At 38.4% G+C, this 25,681-nt stretch overlaps 2 protein-coding genes across 4 annotated transcripts; one reads left to right on the top strand and one right to left on the bottom strand.

Moving 5' to 3' along the window:
• The first annotated feature begins 402 nt into the window (after positions 1–402).
• LOC126376224 (uncharacterized) lies at positions 403–13,638 on the top strand. 3 transcript variants are annotated; one of them, XR_007567695.1, is made up of 14 exons: positions 405–708; positions 2,282–2,418; positions 3,147–3,237; positions 3,785–3,942; positions 5,173–5,545; positions 6,815–6,981; positions 7,483–7,626; positions 8,572–8,672; positions 9,860–10,018; positions 10,278–10,324; positions 10,795–10,903; positions 11,275–11,418; positions 12,517–12,615; positions 13,514–13,638. XR_007567695.1 is itself a non-coding variant. In XM_050023487.1 (13 exons), exons 1-13 carry the CDS (start codon positions 674–676, stop codon positions 12,556–12,558), a joined length of 1,689 nt encoding a protein of 562 aa, XP_049879444.1. In that variant the 5' UTR covers positions 403–673; the 3' UTR covers positions 12,559–13,638. The 3 variants fall into 3 exon arrangements, 2 of the variants coding, with proteins under 2 accessions (XP_049879444.1, XP_049879443.1); XM_050023487.1 differs by having other exon boundaries at positions 403–708; positions 9,878–10,018; positions 12,517–13,638; XM_050023486.1 differs by having other exon boundaries at positions 12,517–13,638.
• A 4,576-nt stretch (positions 13,639–18,214) lies between these two features.
• LOC126376308 (uncharacterized) lies at positions 18,215–24,833 on the bottom strand. Its single transcript, XM_050023637.1, has 2 exons — positions 24,658–24,833; positions 18,215–19,344 (listed from the first exon to the last, which is right to left on the bottom strand). Exons 1-2 carry the CDS (start codon positions 24,663–24,665, stop codon positions 18,672–18,674), a joined length of 681 nt encoding a protein of 226 aa, XP_049879594.1. The 5' UTR covers positions 24,666–24,833; the 3' UTR covers positions 18,215–18,671.
• Positions 24,834–25,681: the final 848 nt, after the last annotated feature.

Genomic DNA, 25,681 nt, shown 5'->3' with positions numbered 1-25,681 from the left:
TTTTCTCATTACTTTGGTAATACATAATTATTCAAAAATACAAAATAAATATTTTTGAATCACGTTATGTCTAGAATTATGTTGTTAGCTATACTGCTTCTCTTTGTTTTGATTAGAATAATAATGGGTGGAAGATGTAATTGTGCCTGGGTGTAATAAAAAGGGTCATCATTCATACCCAAAAACAAGATAAAATATGCATTATATCTGTTATCCATGAATTTAAAAGGCAAACAAAGGAAAATCATTACAGCGCCATCTATATTGTTTTTGGGGCACGTAGCCTGGAAAGTTGGGAAAGTCCCTCAATGCTGGTGACGGCATCGACACAACTACATTTTGACGTTAACATACAAAGTTACAACGATATGTCTAACTGTACTGTAACGTTATTTTTTTATTATGTCCGTCAATGGGACATCACTAGAAATGTCAAAAGTTTAAAAACAATTTTCGGGATTCACCGACAAATAAAATGAATTCGTTTATTTCATATTTAAATATAGGGTAGGTTGTGAATGGATAACGATACCTGATTACGGGAAAGAGTATTTCAACTTGTGCTGTGGTCTGGAGGCTACAGATTGGATTAACACTGTGGAAATTGGTTGTAAAGTGCTGAAGACCATTTTGGTTTCAAGTTTCTTCGTAAAACTTCGTAACTGAGTGCAGAATGGAAGATGAGGAGCAGAAAGTATGTCCTAACTGGTGAGTTTTGATCGCAACCCGTCTCTGAGCTCTTGTCAATATTTATCCTATTTATATCTACACGCGTTAGTAAAGTTTATTTTTAGATATTATATGGAGCAAAAGTAACGTACAGCTGTTGTAATTCGTTTTCTCGGTTGTTTACCTTTCAACGGACAAATTGTTTGATGAAAAACTTCAGTTTTTGCGTCATTGGCAACAAAAACAGGCTGATGAAAGTATATTATAGACAGATTAATTCATTCTTTTCATTCACAAGGGAAGTGAAGACATGTAATGAAAAACCTTGATAACGTAGTTTCTAGGCTAGGCTTGCAACACTTTGTAAGAATAGTAATGTGTGTGCTATTTGACAAGGTTTGTAGCAGTAACCAGTGTAGTTAAATGAAATATCAGAAAGTCAATGGTAACTTGATAAACAAAAGAATGTGACATGCATTCATAGCCTTCAGTGGGAATCTTTTAACGAGATATTTTACTTAGTAATAAACATTTATATAGACACTCCAACTAACACTAACACAAGACTTGATGAACATTATAAAAAAAAAACAAGAACACAAGTGCAGTGACGTACATGCATCGGTTTATATTGCTAGTATAGGTACTTAAATTATTATAATGTCACACAACATTAAATCGTCTCAAAGGGCCTCTACATGTTTGCTTTACTTTGCCTGGGACTCCATAAACCCGAGATATGGAAATATACAAATAACCCTTATCAAACCAGCACAGTCAAGTTTTATTAGAGTAAAACAGTTAATCATTGTTACTAACAAGTATTAATATGACCCAGCTAACAAAGAAGGTGGTCGGATGACATTGTGAGGTTTGCCGGAAAATAATGGATGAGACTTGCACAGGATCGGATAGGATGGCGTGAAATAGAGGAGGCCTATATCCAGCAGTGGGTAGAGAACAAAGTAATACATATAACATAGCTCCTACTGAATCAGTTTTCAGTCAGTTTATAGTAAAAACCATGTAGTGCCTTTTTGAAATATCACATTCTGATCTGAAATTCTTTAACAAAAATTTGATTTCTTTCAACTTTCGTTAACAACAATCATATTCCAATGTGATTGTTCAAAAAGATGTGGTTTACACTATCAGGCAATATTAAGATAGAATTAAATACTTATATTTTTTTTATTTAAATAAAGCATTAGAATAGAATATATCCTTCATAATATTACAATCTAGCCTAAAAGCTAAAAAGCAATTGATCTTTAACATAATGTAATATAAATAAAATATTATGTATAAAATAAATTGTATTGTAAATTGTTTTCCTTTCCAGTCAAAACCTGAGACACAACATTTACAGAACACACACAGAACACACACACACACACACAGAACACACACACACAACACACACACACAGAACACACACACACACACACACACACACACACACACACACACACACACACACACACACACAGAACACACACACACACACACACACACACAGAACACACACACACACACACACACACAGAACACACACAACATACAGAACACAGACCATTTTGCATTTTTGTTATACAGAACATCTTGTTTTCAGCAAGCGAGAGATCCCAGCGGTGAACTTCACGATCCACACGGTTCATTGTGCACGTAACATCCGCGTGTGCCCGGTGTGCAAGGAGCCTGTGCCTCAGAATGAGCTTGAGGAGCATCATGAGAAGTTGCATAAATTATGTAAGATTTTTATATTTAGAGGGATGCCTAACTTTTATTACGTAGTATAAGGTAATTTTTTACCTGAGTCATGTAACCTTTGGCCTTCGGTCACAGTTCTAATTATCAGAAGAAAAACGTAGAAGAGGGATTCATAGCTTGATAATCTAAGGCCGAGTATTCCAGATACAACTTAGGTTCAAAGATTCTTTATTCTCATTAAGACATGAAATAAGTCACTTACATGAGAACAGATTACAATAAAATAAATACTAATATAAACACTAAAAAAAATAAAAAATAAAAACAATAAAAAAAATAAAAATACAAAAAATAAATAAATACAATAATAAAAATACTATAAAAAACTATAAATACTATAATATAAATACTTCTTATATAAATAGCAGAAAGTCTGCAAATCTGTCTTTATTTAGTACTCAGAATTTCATAATTTATCTTTGACCTAGGAAGCTACCCAATTCTTTGAGATATAATAAATACAAAGACATTCCCGTACATTTAGTGGGTTTAAAAAAATTGCTATAAAATCTGTGTGAACCTCTCTTTGTATGTAATTTTTTTTAATTATAATATGTTCGGATATATAAGACGCACGTATAATCGAAGTGCGCACGCTTTTTGATAGTGCAAAAAATTGAGAACTTTTAAGTGGGTAGTATCAAAATCATTTACTTGTCAAAAAACTCATCTAGTCGTGGTATCAAGTCTAATTAATCATTTTTCAGTGCCATGCAAGCAGTGTGGGGAGAAGGTCTGTGGAACAGACCTGGAAGACCACATCAGGGACTCATGTGCACATACCATCAAGTCTTGCAGGTAACCTTAATCATTTTCTCCAAACGGCCGAATTTGTCGAGATACTTCCGGTAAAAATAATAATTAAAATGTTTATTTTGGCAACTCAGGCCCAATTGTTAGTAATGCAAAACCACAATTACCAAGGACCAAGTAATACTTGGTCTTTCACACTTGCACACTAAGGTTAGTAAATCTTAACGAAAGTAAAAAACATTTTAATGGGAGGCGATTAGCACTACCTATAAATTGCATAGCATTGCTATAGGCATATTTTGACCTTCTAAGCTCCTTTTACATAACTACGCCTTTTTATTTCCGGGAATGTTTCCAAAGTAGGAATATACGCCCCCCTCCGGTTGATTGAGGGGAGGCCTGTGCCCAGCAGTGGGACGAATGTACAGTCATGAGCAATATAATGTATCCACTTTAGGACTCTGTTGCACTAACATATTTGACATTTAGTGAGACTTGCAGTTCAATTTGTCAAAAAAGTTAATGTGACATGGTACCAAAGTGTATACATATTAATGCTCGTGACCGTATATATGCTGTTTATGTCATGAAGGTTCTGCGAGCTGGAGCTCCCTCGGCGCGAGCTCCCAGCGCACGAGAGCTATTGCGGGGTGCGCACGGAGCAGTGCCCGGAGTGCCGCGAGTGGGTCATGATCAAGTACCGCCAGCTGCACCTCGACTCCAACCACGGGTTCTTGAGACTCGACGATGGTGAGATTGTTATGTAGTGGAATTAAGGGTGGTATTAATAAACTAATCTCAGCTGAGACTGCCCTCAAGATCATGCTCAAGTCTCTGTTTTTATATGAGAACAGTCACATTGACATGATCTTGAGGGCAGTCTCGAAGATGAGATTAGTTTATTAATACCACCCTTAGAGAGATAGTGGCTCCGATTCCTGCAGACACCTAATTTTACTTTAAGTTATACCTGTCATTTTCTTATCCGCCGAGAAGGAAAGAGACGGATGATTCACAGCTCTAAATTTTAGGAAGAATGAGTAAATGAATGAATAACCCGGGCGAATCAAAAAGGTATCTCGCTGGTATGCAAACCGTTTGACGTGTGCTTGCGAATATAATTCTGTCGGGTTATTGGCCAATGTAAAAATTTTAGACGGTTGTTTTAGATATGTGCTTAAAATTGACGTGTGTTCCATAAATTTTATGCTTGTCGATTACCCGTCGATCAAACGTTTTTTCGATTCTGCTCCGCACCACCCAAATCCCCTGGTAGTTGCGGCTTCCGAGTACATTCCGCTTAGGGACGGTACTGAAAAATATCGGCGTCCGAAGGACGTAATATACGATCCCGACGACCCGATTACTCTAGCCATAGAGCCGACCGACGATTACGCGACACCAAACACTTCAGGTCCCCGATACCGACCCCGCCGGCGTGGTCGACGATTTCCCTCATTCAGCGCTTATCGCTATCGACCCACTAGGGTCGATTAATTCTTTCAAATATTTTTCCTCTCAGACGACGCCCTGAGCCGAGGTTCGCGCCCAACTGGGCACCCTCAGGCCTGTTGTCTTAAACGTTGTACCAGGTGAGAGCCTTCAGCGCTCCCCATTTGTCCGGCCAAGTAGTTAATGCCATCTGCGGCAAATCTACAATAAGTCACGTCAAAAAAAAAGATTACCCGTCCCTTTCCTTTTCGGCGGATAAGACAATGACAGATATAACTTAAAATAAAATTAGATGGTGTTTACAGGAATTAGCACCATTACATCTATCCTATGGTATGATCGTGGTTTTACCTTGGTATTCCCACGGCATTCCGTAAATCAGCATACGACCCTACAAATAACGATCGCAATGTAGTAATAATAAGGTCAATTTTGTTTTAATCCTGTATCATGATTGACGATTGTTGGATAGATCATGGTGTAAGAAGACCAGTACTATGTAATAAGGCTGAAAATGGTTGTTTACAGATCCTGTACCCCAACCGAAGAGGGAACTTCCTAAAGCGACCAACATAAAACCTATGAACGTTCCAAAACCTACAAATATCCCATTACCATCCACTAGCAACGGTGTGACTCGACCTGCAAACTTTGTTAAGAACACAAACATTTTACAAGATCAACCGAAGACGCAGATCAGATATCTCGGCTCATCTAACGCTGGTCCTTCTACGTCCAGTGGTTTGGCAGAGACTACAGTGGCCAATGTATCTAGAGCTCAGACACATAATGTGTTGAATGGAAATGGTAACAATATAAATAAAGCTCCATTGAAGAGGACGAATGACCAGCCCCAGATCAACACGGCTGTCGCGGCAGTTAACAAAATCGATAAGGAATTGTAAGTTTTATTTCCAATCTTTTGTTGTTTACGTATTTTGATTTTACGGCGACTGACTGGGGCCACACTGCACACATCATACAAAAAACCATCATTTTACACAGACACTATATATTCACGTCATCGTACATGCGAATCTGTGTGTGTGACATCTGACGCCCGTACCATTCAAGACTAAAGTAAGACCGAGCGGGGGTGAGGTAACCTAGCTCAGCCGCGGGTGGGGAGCGAAGAGTTGCCGTTCTATACGTAGTATTATTCTTAATTATTTTGCCTACTTCCACAGTCTAATGTCGTACGGCATCTTGCTGTGGGGTCATGCTGCAGATGTGAACAGCATTTTTGTTCTGCAAAAGCGGGCCATTCGGGCGATTTACAAATTGGGACCCAAGATGTCACTTAGAAATAAATTTAAAGAAATTAATATTTTAACTTTGGCATCACAATATATCTTTGAAAACTTAATATATGTAAAAAAAACATATAGGATTATTTGCAAAAAATAGCGATCGGCACATTGTTAATACCCGGAATAAAAATAAACTTGCTTTACAAGTCAGTCGATTACATAAGATTACTAAATCTTTTAAGGGGCAATGTATACGTTTTTACAATAAGATTCCCATTGACATTCAGAATTTGCCTTTCAACTGCTTTAAGACAGTAGTTAAACAAAAACTTTACAAAAAAGGTTATTATAAAGTTAGTGATTATTTAGAAGATATGAATGCATGGGATTAACTGTCTGAGAACTGATATTAGGCAGCTAAATTACTCAATTGTATATCAATATTTTATGTTTATTTTTATTTTTTTTAAAGAACGTCTAGGGCCCTGTGCCGAGGTTTTTCTTGCAGCTTCTTTTCCCCGGCTATACAGGTTGTGAGAAGCTGCAGTAGTTTTAGGCGGATGAGACGTTCGTTATGTAAAAATTGACGATTCAAAGTGTAACTATGTTACCTACTGAATAAAGATATTTTTGAATTTGAAATTCTATACTAAAATACCTAACGGCTAAGGCTATTTTCAGTCGTCATCAAAGGGCTAGCAACGGCGGCTTGTAATAGATAGATAGATAGATAAATCGTTTATTTGCGTGAACACATTTGCATACCTGTTTTTGTTATACCATGGGTAAGCGGACCCTGTGAAAAACGGGATAATGCTAGGGAGATGATGATGATGACCCAGTAAAATACCCTATTAGGGTATGTTAGAGCTTATGTTATGTGTGTATGTTAGTGATAATCTCTGGACATGTAACACTAGGGCTGTGTCCCGTGGCGCGGTGAAGAAGCGTCCGGCGCCGAAGCCCCCGGCGCGCGAGCCGCCCACGGCGGAGCCCCGCCGCGACCTGCCCTACCACAGCGCGCTGCAGCGGCACCGCCTCGAGGAGGCCCAGAGGCACGAGCAGAACGCCTACAACGCGGCTCACGGTCAGTACAAGTTACTTAAGTACAAACATCCGTGGTTGCCCAATAGGAAAAACACTTGACTCTCAATGTGAGGTTCTTCATCTATCGTGTGGGTTGTGGGGTGAATTGCCAACCTCATCAACCCTGGTGTCAGGGTTATTAATGAGTCGCTGACATGGCTCATGTAACGACTACTTAATTATAAGTAAGTAGTAACCGGGACCAACGGCTTAACGTGCCTTCCGAAGCATGGATCATCTTACTTTTTGGACAATCAGGTGATCAGCCTCTAATGGCCTAACCAAACTAGAGATCACAAAGTGATTTTTGTGACATGTCCCCACCGGGATTCGAACCCGGGACCTCCGGGTCGTGAGCCCAACGCTCCACCGACCCGCAGTGGATCAGCGTGGTGGAGTATGCTCCATACTTCGACTAGTTGATTGATGGGAGGCCTGTGCCCTGCAGTGGGACGTATATAGGCTGTTTATATTATGTTTTTTTCATGTTGTCTTGTTCTAGGTCTGCCGCCAGTACTAACAGCCGCCGAAAAGATAGAGAAACTCCGCAAGATGGACGCTTTACAGAACAGGCCGGTGGAGGAAGTCGACTACAAGAACCGACTACAGGGACGGGTGTGGATGGACCGTACTGCTGCACCTGCGGGTTAGACTTTATCACTAATTTTAGAGCCACGCTCTTGTCGGTGCAGTATTCTCCATGCTACTTTAAAGGGAAAAATAGAGCAGTGGTTTCCCTCTTGCCTTCCGCCCCGCACTACTCTGTCTGACGCAATTGTGATGGCGCCCAGAGTAGTCTATTTCAAAGCCGTACTAGGACTCCTGTCCTCCGCCTCTGAATAGTACTACACCGGTACGCCGGTTAGACTTAGAGATTAGTATTATATTTTTTTAGATACACGTTGTTATTGGTGCTAATTCCTGTTGACACCATCTAATTTTATTTTAAGTTATACCTGTCATTTTCTTATCCGCCGAAAAGGAAAGTGACGGGTAATCGACAAGCATAAAATTTACGGAACACACGTCAATTTTAAGCACAAATTTAATAGAACCTAAACATTTTACATTGGCATATAACCCGACAGAATTAAGTTGACAGACACGTCAAACGGTTTGCATACCAGCGAGATACCTATTAGATTCGCCCGGGTTATTCGTTTATTTACTCATTCTTCCTAAAATTAACGGCTGTCAATCATCCATCCTTTTCCTTTTCGGCGGATAAGAAAATGACGGGTATAACTTAAAGTAAAATTAGGATGCGTTTGCAGGATTCAGGGCCATTTACACCGTAACCAAAAAATAAGGAATAATAGAACGGCAACTCTTCGCCCCACCAGCAGCTGCGCTAGGTTTACCTCACCCCCTCGGTCTTACTTTAGGTTTAAATCTTATGGGCGTCAGACGTCACATACACAGATGCGCGTGTACGATAACGTCAATGTGTAGTGTCTGTTTAAAAGTGGTGTTTTGTATGAAGTGTCCGGGATGTGCTCTGTTTACCCCAGTTGGGATATAGCCGTGAACATATGTGATAGCCTTGTTAGGAGACCGAGGGATTGAAAATGTTAAAAATCTTTATCCGCAGGTCAAATGTTAGGCGCTTCAAGTTTACATGACGACCATGAAAACACGCATTTAGAAGTGGACCGCCGCCGCAACAGGGCCAACCCGAGGAACGTGAATGAGGTAGGGAAGTCACTCTTGCACTATCGCTTATTTGCTCTTAAGGAACTTCATGCTTTTAAGTACAGACGATCGTCGAAGGAGTCCTCATACAACAGTCATCAACCACCACATCATGACCATCGTCTGAGTCGGTCTAGAAGTGTCCCTTGCCGCGGCGCCGCGACGCTTCTCTGAATATTCTGTGTTCTGATTGGTTGAAGCACTTGCTCCCCCTTTCTCTGATTGGCTGGCCACGCGCACGCGCGATGGTGTTGCCAATTGTCTACGCCAGGGTTTCTCAAATTATGGGCTATTTAAATAAAAGATCTCTTAGCTATAAGCTTGTGTTTTAATACAAAGTCAAAGTCAAAGTATTTATTGCACACCATATGGTAAACAGTTGTTATAAATATTATAGTACCACATATGGACCCGGGAGGGTATAGCAAAAACAAACAAAAATATCAAGAAATCACATTAGGCCAGAAATACAAAAAAAATAAATAATAATAAGTACTTAACATTAAACAAACTTAATCTAAAAATAACTATGAAAATCTTAAAAACTATTAATAACAACAAAATCTACATCACTTACAGTCTATTTATCATGTAAGAAAAACTTTTGCAGTGTGTAAAAACTTTTCTCAATTGGGAATTTTTTTAAGTTAATTTTAAACTTTTTTATGTTTTTTTTATACATAATATTTTAAACTGATTTCATTGGAACAAACCGAGGAATTGGTTTTGTGGGGTTTTTAATGTATCAAAAAAATATTGTTTCTTTATAAAAATAACACATACACACACAACACACATTTTACTTACTTACTCACTGGTCACATACTAGCCGACCTTAGAGCTTTCTAATATTCTTCTTCTTCTCTTCTATCGTGTTTATTGTGAGGTGGAGTACCAATAGGAGTATTTTTTCTAATAGTATTTTGTTTTTAATATTGTGTAACCGACCGAGCCAACGGCCGGTAACTGCTTATTTAAAAAAGTTCTTTATTCATATTGGTAGCGGTAAAATTTTCTAGGACTGGGTCCCGAGTTTAGATAAGCAGATAAAATCTTTATTTAGGTTTAAGACGTTACATAAGTATTAAAACCAATCCGTTATTAGATGGGTCCCAGAACCCGCATCCCAGACAACTTTGGGAACGGCAGGTCTAGGCAATGGACATTTACCCTATTGTGTGTATCAGGTGCGGAACGACTTGCAGGACCTGAAGCCGATGACCCCTGAACAGTTCATGGACCGGTTCAAGGAGCTGCAGCTGCGGAGGGAGGACCGTAATGAGGGCGCCGACAGGTTCAGCGAGATCAAGTCCTCTCTCAGGGAGTTGAGAAGAGGACTGAATGAGGTAACTAATGTAACTATACACAAATTGAATGTAGTCAAGATAACAGCATCACGCCTGTATCTCCGAAGGGGTAGGCAGAGGTGTATAGACTACAGTACACCCAGTCCTCGTCAGCTGTGTTTAAGCTACGTAAGATATTAACTAAGAATTATGGTCTGAATTATCCCTCAAAATTTTCGTTACGATGTCACTAACACCGTGTATATAAAAGGTAAGTAAAAATAATAAAATGACTCAAGCGAACAATTTTTTTTTTCAGGTTACAGCACCTTACAACGCTAACAATGCGAATGTCGCAAATAACGGGCAAGTACTTACTGTTAGTTATAATAATTATGTCATATAATGAACAATAATAAATATTACATAAAGAAGGGACGTCCTCCGCGCAGTTCCGATACAAGTTTGATTTACGTCACCCGCTCGATGGGGTCACTTTAGTCGCCCCGGACACTTCATACCAGGACGCTGAGGGCTCTCACCAGGACCCTGAAGGCTCTTACCCGGACACTGAGGGCTCTCACATGGACGCTGAGGTATCTCACCAAGACGCTGATGGTTCTCACCAAGACGCTGATGGCTCTTACTCGGACGCTGAGGGCTCTCATCAAGACGCTGCGAGCTCTCATCCGGACGCTGAGGGCTCTCACCACGACAATGAGGGCTCTCACCCGGACGCTGAGGGCTCTCACCCGGACGCTGAAGGCTCTCACCCGTCCCAGAGTTACTGTCCTATGTGTAATTATGTAGTATAATTGTTTATTGTGTGGTTGCAGTGAAAGGAGGGCGCGCGCCTCCCCCCTGCCCCCCGACGAGGAGGACGTGCCCCTGCCGTGCGAGTTCTGCGGAGCACCCGTGCCCGCCAGCACCCTGGTGCAGCATCAGGTATACTGGTATACTCAATGTAAATTCTAACTCTAAAATATGTATCTATTATTTGACGCAACAGTCTGAGCCGTGGTAGCCCAGTTGGTAGAACGCTTGCCTCTCACTTTCAGGTCGCAGGTTCGAATCCAGCATAGGCCTAAACCAATGATTGTCGAATTTGTTTTCGAATTCATGTTCGGATCACACATCACTTGCTCAGCGATGAACGAAATCATCGTAAGGAAACCCACATTTTCGAGAAATGCATTTTGGGAGGTATGTGACCTATCCTGTATTGGAATGGTCAATTTCCGGGATAAACACGCCACTCCGTGTCCCTGGGTTCGTCTCGTTTAAAAACTAGAATTTTAAAAAAACTGTTTTCCCAGACGGGCTGCCGGCCCGACCTGGCGCAGTACCGGCCTCACAGCCCTTCCCCGCGAAGCGCTTCGCCCGCCAACTACGAGGATCCCGTCATCCCGTGCGAGTTCTGTACCGAGTCGCTGCCCGTCTACTTGATTAGCGAACATCAGGTGAGATAGCCATTGACATATATACATACATACACACATACATAACATACATATTTGATAGTTTTTAAAAATACGTAGACTATTTGTTTGCTAGGGTTATTAATTTGCACACCCGATTGACAATAAATTACTTTTAATATTGTAATATTTACCGAGGAGTTCGGTGGCGCAGCGGTTAACGCGCTCGGTCTGCGATTGTTGAAGTTAAGCAACTTTCGCAAATGCCGATTATAGGATGGGTGACCAAAAAAAAAAAGTTTTCATCTTGAGCTCCTCCGTGCTTCGGAAGGCACGTTAAGCCGTTGGTCCCGGCTGCGTTAGCAGTCGTCAATAACCACCAATCCGCACTGGGCCCGCGTGGTGATTTAAGGCCCGATCTCCCTATCCATCCATAGGGAAGGCCCGTGCCCCAGCAGTGGGGACGTTAATGGGCTGGTGATGATTGATTGTAATATTTAGGTACATACGTATGTAATGTTCGTATATGAACAAATATACTACATTTTTTTGTAAATAAGCGGTACTTTACCGTGTCCATCAAGTTTCGTATTAATTTATAACTAAGGTAACAGCCGACACTGTTTCTTGCGTTTTCAACATACACAAATTAACATAAATAGCCTACATGGGTCCCACTGCTGCGCACAGGCCTCTCGATCAACTGGAGGGGGGTATGGAGCGTACTCCACCCCGCTGCTCCGTTACGAGTTGGTGGTGTTTTTACGGCTAATACCCGGGACCAACGATCTGGAGGTCCGGGTTCGACTCCCGATGAGGACATTGTCGAAATCACTTTGTGACACTGTCCTTTTTAAGGACGTAGCAGGCTTGAATCACTTCATTGTCCTACAAAGTAAGATGAAATACATAAACTTCTTTCACCCTAAGGTTGCCTGTAAGAAATTGCTGTTTAGCAATTTGTGCTTATTTTATTCGTCTGTACATGTCCTTTACTTATGTGTTTGTGCAATAAAGAATTATTGATTGATTTAAATCGTGCTTCGGAGGGCACGTTAAGCAGTTGTGTTTTGAAATCAAAAATTCTTGCATGTCTGTAAAAATGTATGTAAAGAAACTTAACAAGATGAATATTTTCAGGAACGCTGCGGCCGAGACGCGAACTTACTGTATCCAGACTGAACAGTCTTCCTTCGTGTTTACTGAACTATCCTCAGACGTAGTAACCTATATCCAATGGTCTGTAGTTGATAATTATTGAGCCCCGTACCATACGAGCGAAGATACTATAATGTTTTGTCTTAAGATAACGCTGAAGTAAAAAAAATACACAAAATGGGATGCGAAAATGTTCCGTAGCATTTTTGTTTTCTTCTGACTTCCGCGGTCAATGATATGTTCGGAGTTTATAAAAAAACGCTGAAAGGAGCCGGGACTAAACGCTTTACGCTTAGGGTTCAAATCAAATCAAAATTAAAATAATTTAATTGCAATATAAAGGTTTTCAATAAAATTCAGCAAGATGACACACTTCACCACAAAAATTTAAAATTTCAAGAATTGTCCCATTTGGTTGAACCGCACTTTCATATGCATCTATCCATTTCTGTCACTCAAAACCGTCATTCGCTAGAGTGAGATAACGCGAAGCCGGGTTATATATCGCTAGGTTTAAGATAAAATATTATTGTATCTTCTTCGCTATCTCTAAATGGGTTATGCATGTTAGATAAATTTTAACAAAATATAGGCTCGAATGTGATTCAAATCTACGACAGTTTCTCTAGCAATGAACGCTCAAATCGTTTTTCATCAATGAGGGTAAAAACTACTTATCTCTCTCATCAGGTGTCGCTACTGTTGAGTGTTCTTTGACAGTTCCCTATACTATTTGAGTAAACAAACATATTGATTTGGTTATATTTTTACACTATAACCCTTTGCGCAGCGTTTAACTGCAAAATCATAGTGTTATATGTATTCCCTAAAGATCGGAAAGAAGAAAACTTAGTAAAACTTATTTTCAATCCAAACTGCCTTTTTCCAACTGTCTGCTTTTATTTTTCGTTACTCATCCTTCATACGGGATACACTCCACGTTGCTTCACATTTTATATCAATTTATCACGAATTTTAGCTGGACAGTATGGAGAACTGTCAAAATTTAGGAACACTCAACAGTGCTGCCACCTACTATTGACGACAGGTCGACATGGCAATCGGGGCATGAGCGAAAAACCTGTCCAGAACCTTGAAAATGAATATTGGGAAAAAGACATGGGAATGGAAAATGAAATGGAAGATTTTATTATAAAAGTCGGAGATACCAGTGACGAAGATTCTTTAAGTTTTTGTAGCGATACGTTAGATGATTCAGATGAATAAATATTAACTTAAATGAAAACGTGGTATTATTTTATTCACATTTTGTTACATACATAATAAAAATATATCGATATTGAAAACGTCACGTCACTAGAGAATTGCCATGTCGACCTGTCGTCTACATTACATTTGAGCTGCTAGTTTTTGTCCTCATTGTAATATTATAAGTGTTAGTTTAATATGGGATTTAAGTGTGGTTTTAATAAACTAATCTCAGCTGAGACTGCCCTCAAGATCATGCTCAAGTCCCTGTTTTTATATAAGAACTGTCACATTGACATGATATTGTGGGCAGTCTCAAAGCTGAGATTAGTTTATTAATACCACCCTTAGATGGAGCCAAGTAAAGGTAGGTGTACAATGTAGCTTTTTGTAAAAATATTGTATTATGGTAGGAACTTATTTGATCATGTCATTATTTACTATTTATCTGTTGGGTATCTTTTAATGGTAACGATGTATCTCTCAGCACCCGTGGTAGCCGTGGTAGTGGTAGCCCAGTTGGTAAAACGCTTGCCTCCCACTTGCAGGTTCGAATCCAGCACAGGCCTAAACCAATGATTGTTGAAATTATTTTCGAATTCATGTGTGGATCATAAATGATTATCTCGGTGAAGGAACACACGGTGAAGAAACCCATATTCCCGAGAAATGCATTTTCGGAGGTATGTGACCTAACCTGTATTGGGCTGGTTTTCCCTTCGCGGGTTGGAAGGTCAGACAGGCAGTCGCTTCTGTAAAAAACCGGACCTGTCAAATCTTCAGTATAAGTAAGCGAACGGAGATGTGAAAAGGAAACGTTCAAATCCAAATACCATTGTTTAACTATTGTTTCAAAACTTGGGCCTTTAATAAGCTGAAAGTTGGCTGCATCTTTTGATATGGACCCTGCTGGCGGGGTAAACTGTTTAATACATTTTTATGCGGCTGTAGCCAAATAGTACTTAGATATTTACAATCAGCCGTATATGTCATCACAAAACATAATACCAGCTGCATCTGAGACAAACGAATCACGAAAGAAAAAACCTAAAAAAGTATCCTGGGTATTATTGGTACCTATTTGATTTGATTTAGGCCTGTCTGACTGTCATCTACATCTCAGAAACTATACATTGAGGATTTCACAAATATTGGTTATGGTTCCAGTATACACCATCTAAGTTTATTCTAAATTACACCTCTCATTTTATTATCCGCCGAAAATGAGTGAGACGGGCACTCGACAGGCATAAAATTTATAGAACACACGCCAATTTTAGGCAGAAATTAAAAAATAAAGCCTCCCGAAATTTAATTATGAAGAATTAAGTTAACAGCACACGTTTAACGGGTTGCATATCAGCTAGATGCCTATTTTATGCTTCCGCATTATTCATTCATTCACTCGTTCATTTTAAAATTGTCAATCGTAGTTGTCAATCGTACGTCACTTTAATTTGGCGGATAATAAAATGACGGGTATAACCTAAAATAAAATTAGGAGGTGTCTGCAGGAATCAGCACAAATATGCGTTTTAATTATACGTCAATCGTGGTAAGTAAATGACTATTTATTAATTTCCCTAAATTGACATGAACAAATGTTTCACGAGGAGCCAATTCATCACTATATCATTCATAGATCTCTCATAATGCTCTCTGTTAACTTGTTGTGATATAAGGATGAGTCCACATTAGCTGTGGACGCACCCTTATGTGTTATTTGAAAATATTGCTTATTGTTAACGGAAACAATATTTGTAAAAGGTATTTCGTTAATTTGGACAATGCTTTTATTTTATATATAGTCTGTTCAATGAGTAAGCGTAAGATTGGAGTTTTGAAGAAATATTTATGCGTTTACGGTTACGATATTGTGTTCCGGTGTTCGAAGAACCACCCTCATTACCTATGCAGCTTGGTTCATCGGTATACTATCCAGCTAGGTTCATATAATGCATCGATACGTTTAGTGATTGCTGCAAACAAAACGAATTATTTTTTTGACATTTTGTTTTTACCTTTGATTGGTTTGCTATTGGCACATTGACGAGGCCTAAGAAGAAGGTGCATGTTCACTCTGGCCTTGAAAGCACCCGGGTTATATGCATTTGGAAATACAGAAGACGATTAAGTGCGCATAATGAAGGACGATGCGAAGCGCTTTGTGCGAATAGTTGGGATATCCACCAAATAGAGATGGAACCCGGCCGTACGTCTGGAAGTCCGAAGATAAAAGGGGGATGGTGGAATGAGCTCGTGTCGATCGCGGGACATAATCAAACCAATAAAAATAAGCTGACCTTGTGATAAAACGGGGTGATGATAACTTGTTGTACAGACTATAGTTATATATACGGTCACGAGCACTAATATACACTTTGAAACCATGTCATATTAACTTTTTTGACAAATGAAACCGTAAGTCTCATTAAATGTCAAATATGATAATGCGACAGGGTTCTAAAGTGGGTACACGATATTGCTCATGACTGTACCTAAGCATTTGATCGAACCATTGTTTTGTTTAGAAATTTTATAATTTATAGACACGTAGCTGTTATGTTTAATCGATTCAAATATAATTATGTTTAAGTGTGATATTTTAATTATAGTTATACGAAAATATGACATCAAATGTTATTAATGTTAATTATTGTATTTAGTTAATGCTTTGTGTTCGTTGAGATGAATTGGATTTAAAAAAACTAGTAGAGAGCGAAGGATTCGCTCAGTGTTCCGCCAAAATTACCTATTCTATTTCTTTCCTAGCTTAAAAACTTTTTGCTTCTCGAACCCCGGTAACGGACTAGCACCAATGATTAAAATACATAATAACGGGTTCTTACCGCGTTTAAATGGGGATATGAGACTCCCGATATTTCGACACTGTTGCAAGTGCCATGATCACGGGATGACTGATGAGATTGGAGTGGAGTAGGTAGATCCATAATTTTCTACGGGCAGACATATCTGTCTACCCTCTTTCTTTGCCGCTTGTTTATGTTTTTGATATCGGAATGTTCGGAACCATCTGAACTCTATAATAAACAAGCGGCAAAGAAAGAGGGTAGACAGATATGTCTGCCCGTAGAAAATTATGGATCTACCTACTCAACTCCAATCTCATCAGTCATCCCGTGATCATGGCACTTGCAACAGTGTCGAAATATCGGGAGTCTCATATCCCCATTTAAACGCGGTAAGAACCCGTTATTATGTGTTTTAATTATGATAATAACCGCGTAAACTTAAAACAATTGCACCAATGAGTTATTAATTTGCCTTAAGTGCAGGTTTCACTAACACATTTGGCTCGACCATTATAGACGGCGATACGGCTCACCACCTATCACGTTGGTCGAACAGAAAGCTCGGTGAGGTGTGGGTACATAGTTCAATTGGGATATAGTTGTGAGCTTACGTATTTATGTATGTACGAGTATGTTAATAAATATTTCAAACTTCGGTTGCTTTCTCTTGCAAATTAATTTACTTTAAAATGAAAGCCAAAACTTGAATACAATTCGGGGTTTTCCAAGCACTGTGCAGTTAGCATAAGTCTTTAGAAACTGCCTGATGTTACGTCACTAGTTTCTATTCTAATAACATCCCAAAAAGTTGTTGTTCAATGCGGTCTAATACCATTTTTATCTTTAAGTGAGAATAAAAAATATAGAAATTCTATCAACTGTGCCAAACTAAGACGATCCCAAAAGTGGATACCTATATTCACGCTTTAAGCTTTTTATAACTCCATAATTTTATTAATTCGTCGTCTATAAGACTTTGCGAGTGGTATAAAATCGTTCTCAATCGAACACAAAGTTCTAGTAAGAAATTATTTTATCTTTATAATGTATGAAAATGACTGCCTGTGTATATCCATGTTATATTTTTGTAATCAAAGCCATGTTATGTTCTTATGTGCCAATTACCAAATTAATTATATCTTTTCATTATTGTACTCATAGTTTTTCTTATTACTTTGACCATTTACAAGTGTTTGTAAAGGAACAATAAAAAATCGAAGCGTGACTTAGAAAACTTATAGTAAAATTGTTAATGCATAAAAATAACCGGGGTAGCCCAGTTGATAGAACGTTTGCCTCTCACTTTGAGGTGGCAGGTTCGAATCCAGCTGGGCCTAAACCAATGATGTTTTCGAATTCATTTTTGGATCATAAATTATTATGCGGTGAAGGAAAAATATCGTGAGGAAACCCACATTCCCGAGAAATGCTTTTTCGGGGGTATGTGACCTAACCTATATTGGGTTGGTTTTCCTTCGCGGGTTGGAAGGTCAGCCAGGCAGTCGCTTCTGTAAAAAACCGGACCTGTCAAATCTTCAGGTTAGGTAAGCGGACCCTGTGAAAAACGGGATAATGCTAGGGGGATAATGTTTCATGAACATAATAAGACCAAACATTTTGTTTTAATAGTTTATTATTTCACTTAAGTACTTATAAATAATACTTAAACTTAATTTGTGACTTAGATTACTAAATTAATTTTGGAATCACAAAACAATTTATATTTATAAATAGTTTGGATATTTATTTTCTAGTGAGGATTCTTCCAAAGATGTTCTTTTTCCTAAATTGGGCAGTTTGAAGTCTGCCTAAGTTGGCCATTGGCCATTTTGAAGTCTCCCTAAGTTGGGCAGTGTCCTGTCGTTCGGTGGGATGATAATTATGATGACGGTAAGTACTTCTAGAAATATATGAATATAATTTGTATTTTTCGTTAGAAAATCATAATGAAAATATCTCATTAAGTACATAAGTTAACCTTGTTTTTAGACCTTATATAGGTATGAATGGAAGTTTGGTAAGTCTGAGATGATGATAACAATTATACAGTGATAATTTAACAAAAACTGGCCTTTTCATTGACAATTTTTTAAGTTTCCACAACACAGTTTTTGTTTAGCCGCAACACAAAAAATATTCGTCAGGACACCGCGGCACTGTTATCTGCAGTTTAGGACAGTTCCAAATCTTCTCACATCTGCACTTTGACCTGAATTTCCTCTTCCCCGCTCTCTCTAGCAGATTCGTCGTGATAGAACTTCTTACGTCATTGTTCTTCTGGAAATAACTTAGTTTAGATATAAACCTTGGAGATGGAGCTTTAGTTCTGGTTTCATATGCTTCTGTCGGCTGGACTAGTTCGCTCTCTGTCACTCCTGTTGGTTCTACCGTGTCCACTTCATAACTCGTTGTAGTATCCTCACTTCTTGCCCGACGTTGATTCTCAACAGGTTTTCTTTCTTCTGTAACTTCTCTCGCTGGTATTTCTTCATCTTCAATAGATTTTTCATCATATTCATTTTCTTTTTTTACTTCATCTGGGTCATTGTGTATCCTGCTTACAGTAAAGTCTGTTCTTGCTGTCGTTTCGTCTTCAGGTACAGTTTTAACGTTAACATTGCCATTTCCGGTTATGGTTAGTGGAAGGTTCTCGATTCTAGACTCTCTGTTGGGTGACTTTGGTTCTGTAGTGACGGGTTGGATCTTCAGGTAAGTGATGTCGTTATTCTTGCCCTCCTGTGGCGCGGAGGTGACTGCTACCGTGCACAGCAACACGGGGAATAATGATCTGAAAAAAAAAGAAATATTTTAATGCTCTGTTTTTTATCCGTCATAAATCCGTGAGGAAAACCGAATCCGTGATTCCGTGATCTGTAGAAAGAGGCGAGTCACAGGCACTGTAACCTGGAAACTGACAGAGGGCAGCAGTACCTGTCAGTACTATTCAGAAACGGCGGACAATACGCCTTTGAAATAGACTACTCTGGGCGCTATCCCACTCGCGTCAGACAGAGTACTGCGGGGCGGAAGGCAAGAGGGGAAACCACTGCCCTATTTTTCCCTAAAAAAGTAGCATGGAGTAATGGAGAATGCTACACCGACAAGAACGTGGCTCTTAAATTAGTGATGATGTGATGAAATCCGTGATAGCCTTGTTCGAAGAACGCGTGGCTTACATCGTAGTGTGACAGGTTAGAATCCTGCGTCGGGGTCTACACCGCTCAATGCGATTTAGGAGTTTGAATTCTGATCATCATCTCAGGCCTTTACATCTTCATCAGAGGATTCAAACAGCGTTTCTGTGGCAGCTTTTAAAATGGCTGTAAAGTCCGATGCGAGAGCGACAGTAGCGGCCGCACGACTGGCATTCTGATCATATATGGCGAGGAATAGGTGTTTAAGCTACTGTAAAAGTTACTAAGTTACAGGCTTTTTTCTGAGACCATTGGTAGAAGCAACTTGGGATACAATTCACCACTAAACAGATTAACAAGGATGTAATAACAGTTTTAAATAAAACTGAATTGGAAATTTCGAGTAAGTAAGCCCAATGCATACAGAAGTAACTTGTACTCAATTATTTATGAATAACAACACATGTGTCTGTTTTTAAGTGTAAATGGCCTAAACTGTGCAAGCGTGGTGCGCTTTTAGCCTTCTTTTTTTCTTTTTTCTCATTTAAGCTATCTTTGCTGTAGTTAATTTAAAACACCTATAATTAGGGTAACAATCACTCTTGTTTACATATAAGTAATTTGTTAAATCTGTTGGTGACCATAAATAAACAAAAGCCTGAAATACTAGGATTTACCAGTAAATCGAACTTACAGCAATATACTATAAACCTCTGCCTACCCCTTTGGGGATAGGGGCGTGATGTTATCTACAGACTCGTACAGTATAATTTTTGCGTGTTTGGTGTTTAATGCGACGAATTAAAACTCAGCTGCCTATAAACTAGTTTTAAGAGTTATTTTCGCTTTGTGTTTAAATATGTATCTTAGCTAATTAATATTAAACGCGTAAGTCTTTGACCTATTAAAATATTCCTCTAGTAGTCCGAGTCCTGTCCTATTTGCATGTGTAATGAGGCAGACTATCTTCTGTATCTAGTAATTTATATACCTACAGGGTGTTAGTGACATCGTAACGAATTCTCAGGGGGATGATTCAGACCATGATTCAGGGTTAATATCAAGTGGATTTTTCCGTCGCATAATTAATGTTTTTTTTAGTTATTTTTTCAATTCTGTACTTTTGCGATGGAAAATTACACTTGATATTAACTCAGAATATAATTTTGAATGGTCTTATATGAAAGTCGTGAGATTGTAATATCAAACGTAGTAAATATTTCTCACATAGTAATGTTAGAGGCCATAGTTATGCTCACTTATATAATGCAGTGACCACACTCATCTACTGTCAATATTGACGAACCCTGACCCGTGACTATTTGAGCACATGTAAATTACACCATCACATTGTTTAAACTTGGTTTAAACTAGGTTTTTTACGTCGCTTGTCTTAAATCATTTACCTAAGGCTAGTTTTGTTTGTTTTCACAGTCTTAATTTTGTGAAGGTTTTTTAAATATGCCGATATTTACCTAACAAGACGTAGCGTTACGATATTTAGTAACCAAGATTTTGTATTATATACTTTATGGACAGTAATAGGTACGTACCAATATAATACCTAAATAGTAGTGGGTACTTAGAATCGGTTGTACGGGCGGATAATTACGAGTACTTAATTGAATGTTGACAAGATCTAATTTGTTTTAAGAAAACCTACATTTTAAATCATCGTAGCGTTCTATTCGATTCCGCGACTTATTTACCAAAATCTAAATATATAAAAGGAGAAACTGACTGACTGACATATCAACGCACAGCCTAAACGGCTTAACGTAGGCACTTGAAATTTGGAAGGGACGTAGCTTAGGTACCGTAGAGGTGCACTAAGAAAGGAATTCCCGAAATTCCCACGGGAACGGGAATTAGCAGGAAAATCCGTCCACGAAGACGAAGTCGCGGGCAAAAGCTAGTTATGTATGAAAGCAGCTTCATAAAACAATTTATGAAGCTGCTTCCATATATCTGTTGGAATATCCGATCACTTAGATAGAGTAAAACAGGGTTGTTTGTATGATGTGTCCGGGCTGTGTTACCGTAGAGCAACACGGACCTCCGCGGTGTACAGGTCTCTACCATAGACTCGCATAATCGCAGAAGCGACAATATTAGTAGCAATGTTAGTAGTTAGTACCTATTAGGTACCTATATAAAAATACGAGATATTTCTTCCGTGTGACTGAAAACACGTAAACATAATTTACACAATGTGCAATTTGGAGTTATAATGTGCAATTTGGTCTCTACCACAGACTCGCATAATCGCAGAAGCGACAATATTTTTGTAATCGTATCTATGTTTGTAGTTAGTACTTATTAGGTATATAAATACGAGGTTTTTAAAGAGAAAATCCTTCTTCCGTGTGACTGAAAACACGTAAACATAATTTACACAATGTGCAATTTGGAGTTATTAAAAAATACCTATTTATATCTGTTCATCAGCCGACAAGACAATGCCAGTTGCTTGTAATTGTCAGTCGTAAACCACAGAGTGGCAACCTTGTGCCTACTTACAAGAATAATGTAAAAAATCTTACTTAAAAATAACACGGGTGATAGTTTTGTTAATTGTATCTATACTACTCTCTACTTGCATCAATGTATACAATATGGGAGGGACAGCTTTAACGTGATAATTACCTACCTACTTTTTTTTCCCATTACTCCACCGGCACATAAGTATTCTGGCAGAAGCATAATATATAAGTACTTAATATAAATAATTGTTGCTTGATATTTCGATCATATTATGTAGAATTATGATGTCACCTATATTGCTTCTCTTTATTTTGATTAGAATAATTAATGGGTGGAAGATGTAATTGTGCCTGGTGTAATAAAAAGGGTCATCATTTATACCCAAAAACAAAGATAAAAGATGCATTATGTCTGTTATTCATGAAATTAGAAGGTTAAACGAAGGAACAGTACAGCGCCATCTATATTGTTTTTGACGAACGTACTCTGGAAAGTAAGCGCCTTTTTGAAAAATCACATTCCGATGCGAATTTTCTTCAACCTTGTCTCAACCGATTTCGCTTTCTCTTTTCTTGTGTTTGTCTTTAGATCGTAGGTAATCGTTGAAAACTGTTGAAAAGTTTCAACTCAACAAAAAATAGCTTTCCGCCAAATAAATACTTAGTTTTGAAATCTATATTAAGTAGGTACTTACTTACTGTAAGTAGGTACTTAACTAGTTACTGTAAATTACTGTAAGTAATTAATTAATTAGTGATTTGCAATTTCAGTACCTACTTACCTACTAATATTATTTTTGTAGAGATAGCGCATAATGTCCTTGTATTATGCGGGCTTGAATAATTTCAATAGATTTCTTCAGATTACAAAACATTTTCCGTTTATTTACCCTTCAGTAATGATGTCATTTTAATAGAAAACGATGTGGTTTACTTTACCATCATAACTTCTCAAAATAGGTAGGTACTATTCTAGAGAAGTAGTAGAATGCATGCAGCAACATATCATTTTGGTCGTTTCTTATCGAAACAAGTCGTTGTCCAAAGAAGTAAAAAAATAAATAAGTAAGTAAGTAATATGAATAAAATTGCTACTTATTTAATAAAGGGTAGTTTCCTAGGTCAAAGATAAATTATGAAATTCTGATTATTTAAGTAAGTTTTAAGTACCTAAGTACTAAATAAAGACAGATCTAAAGGTGACAAAAAGTTTTCTTTTTTCTAATAATAATTGCGACATTTTGTCACCCTTTTCTATCACGTCACAGGTTACTCTTTATACAAATGCCATAGTAATTTCGTGTTTTGACGTTTAGGAAAAGTAATTGATTTGACTAGTTGAAAACTAGCCTATTATGCGTGTAGACATGACCTGTGATTTAGACAAACGCAATCTCACCAAAAAACTGTTCATTGTGATCTAAACAATGCAATGTCTATGTATGTCGCATGTCCAATACCATAAGAAGGATGAAATAATCATTACCTTTGCTTACCAGCTTACATGCGAATAATTGCACAAAGTAATTAAGTTAACACAAACGCATTTTTTACGGTTTTTGCGGCCACGATGACAAGGGAGATACGCTTATTCGCATCCTATCTAACAATCTTAACATTCTACATGGTTTAAGATCGGAAAATATCGGTCGGATCGAAGTTTTTCTTTTTTTTGCTGTAGATAAGTAGACAGAATACCTCCATGAACCCGCTATAGATTGTGGGCAGCATGGTGGAGTATGATACTCCCTTCAGTTGGTTGTAGAAAAGCCTGTGTCCTGAAGATTGTTTTTTTTTTTTTGACGTGACTTACTTATTGTAGATTTGCCTCAGATGGCCCGGATAAATGGGGAACGGCTTTCTTTCACCCGGTTCAAAATTTAAACAAAAACCCTAAGGTTCCCTAGGTTCAGGACGTCGTCTGAGTGGATTATATTTGAGACTGACGGTCCCTAATGGGCTGATAGCGATGAAGGGGGAGGGTAAACGTCGGCAACCTCAGCTACCCAGTCAAGCAAGTCAGTATCGGGGTCCTGAAGTGTTTGTTATGGCGAGGTTGGTGCCTTTATGGCTAGAGTAATCGACTCATCCCGAACGTTTATGTCCTTACAAAGGACCTTATAAAGGTTGTTTATAATTAAGCGAGTGATCGCGCTTATTAGGGTGGGCAGTACCACAACGTGTCACAAAAGATATATACACTTTAGTGGCATGTTACCAACTTATTGAATTGTTACAATTTTAAAAACATATTTAAACGTAAAAAACATAACTAATTCTACTTACTTATATAAAATTACACTGGAATAAAATACTCATACTTAGAGCGCTTTGATGATTGATGTTACCCATACAGTTCAATAAACTTTTTATTACACTTAACGTATAAATATACTTATGTACTTTATCAACCTTGCCACCTTGCACATAACCGCCAAAACGCCCTGAACTTGAACTAGTAAGTGGTAAAAACTGTTAACTAACCGGTACATGGCTCCAGTGTTCCCCAGCAAACTGCCCACACACTATAGCCTCACGCACCACGCAACCACTGCTTATAAACACGATGATTTAAAAATAGACAAATTAAAAAATAAATTCCAAGATGGCAGGATCGCTTTTCGCGCCAAACGGAAACCGACTGGCTTGGCTGTTTGAATGAATGCGCATTGCGCGGAAATCGCGGATGGTGGGGAAAAGAAAATGAAAAAAGAAATATGACAGACTGCGGTGAATTAATTAATTTTAAATCGAGTTCTTAAATAAAATACCTATATAATAATAATAGCTAATAGTATAAAAGTTATAAAAATGGAACTCGACCGTTGTGTTAGGCAAAATCTACGTTCAACATGTGTTAAACATAATTATATATTTAGGTACTTATATGAAGTAATAAATAATTATATTCGTTTTCCACACACATACGACAGCTTTGCAGACAATTTTAATACCTACCTAATTATGATGGACAGTGCGGTGACAGGTGGTGATTAAAACCTTGCCCATTTATATCACCTGTAATAGTCCATGAATTCCATGTTGTCAGATGGAATTCGTCCCCATGTCTAACTTTAAATCCCTATTAACTCTCTGCTGGTATACCCATACCAGCAGACAGTTTATGTAGAGTAAGACTAAGCAGTAGCTTGCATGCCAGCTACTGTATACTTACATCTGCAAGCTAAACTTGTATTCACAGTACGTTCGAAAACAAATGTACAGCAGTCTACTTGCAATCCACGTTCCAAGGAAAGGGAATGTGTGTCCCATCTTAATTCGCCTGGTGACTTGCTAATCACTCTTCCCTAATCAAACTTATTTGGCGGGGTTTTATGCGAATCCAAAAAGAGATTAGATTCGCCGATTAAGCGCATAATTCCTACTTCACGAGCGTTGCATCTGATGTTGAGTTTCTCATTAGGTTCATTGTTCATTGTAACCACTAATTTGACCGGAAACTAGCTAAAAAAAATTCAAGTACTTACCACTTATCTTAGTTAATATT

The sequence above is a fragment of the Pectinophora gossypiella genome, chromosome 20, assembly GCF_024362695.1.
Source record: "Pectinophora gossypiella chromosome 20, ilPecGoss1.1, whole genome shotgun sequence".
Lineage (NCBI taxonomy): Eukaryota > Metazoa > Arthropoda > Insecta > Lepidoptera > Gelechiidae > Pectinophora > Pectinophora gossypiella.
The sequence above is the reverse complement of the archived record's forward strand: the minus strand, read 5'-3'. Positions and strand labels throughout refer to the sequence as shown.

Bases quoted from the DNA above. Each gene is read 5' to 3' on its own strand.
- LOC126376224 (XM_050023486.1), top strand. From the start codon at position 674: ATGGAAGATGAGGAGCAGAAAGTATGTCCTAACTG. The intron at 2,419-3,146 runs GTAAGATTTTTA...ATCATTTTTCAG, and splicing joins TGAGAAGTTGCATAAATTAT to TGCCATGCAAGCAGTGTGGG. The intron at 10,904-11,274 runs GTATACTGGTAT...CTGTTTTCCCAG, and splicing joins GCACCCTGGTGCAGCATCAG to ACGGGCTGCCGGCCCGACCT.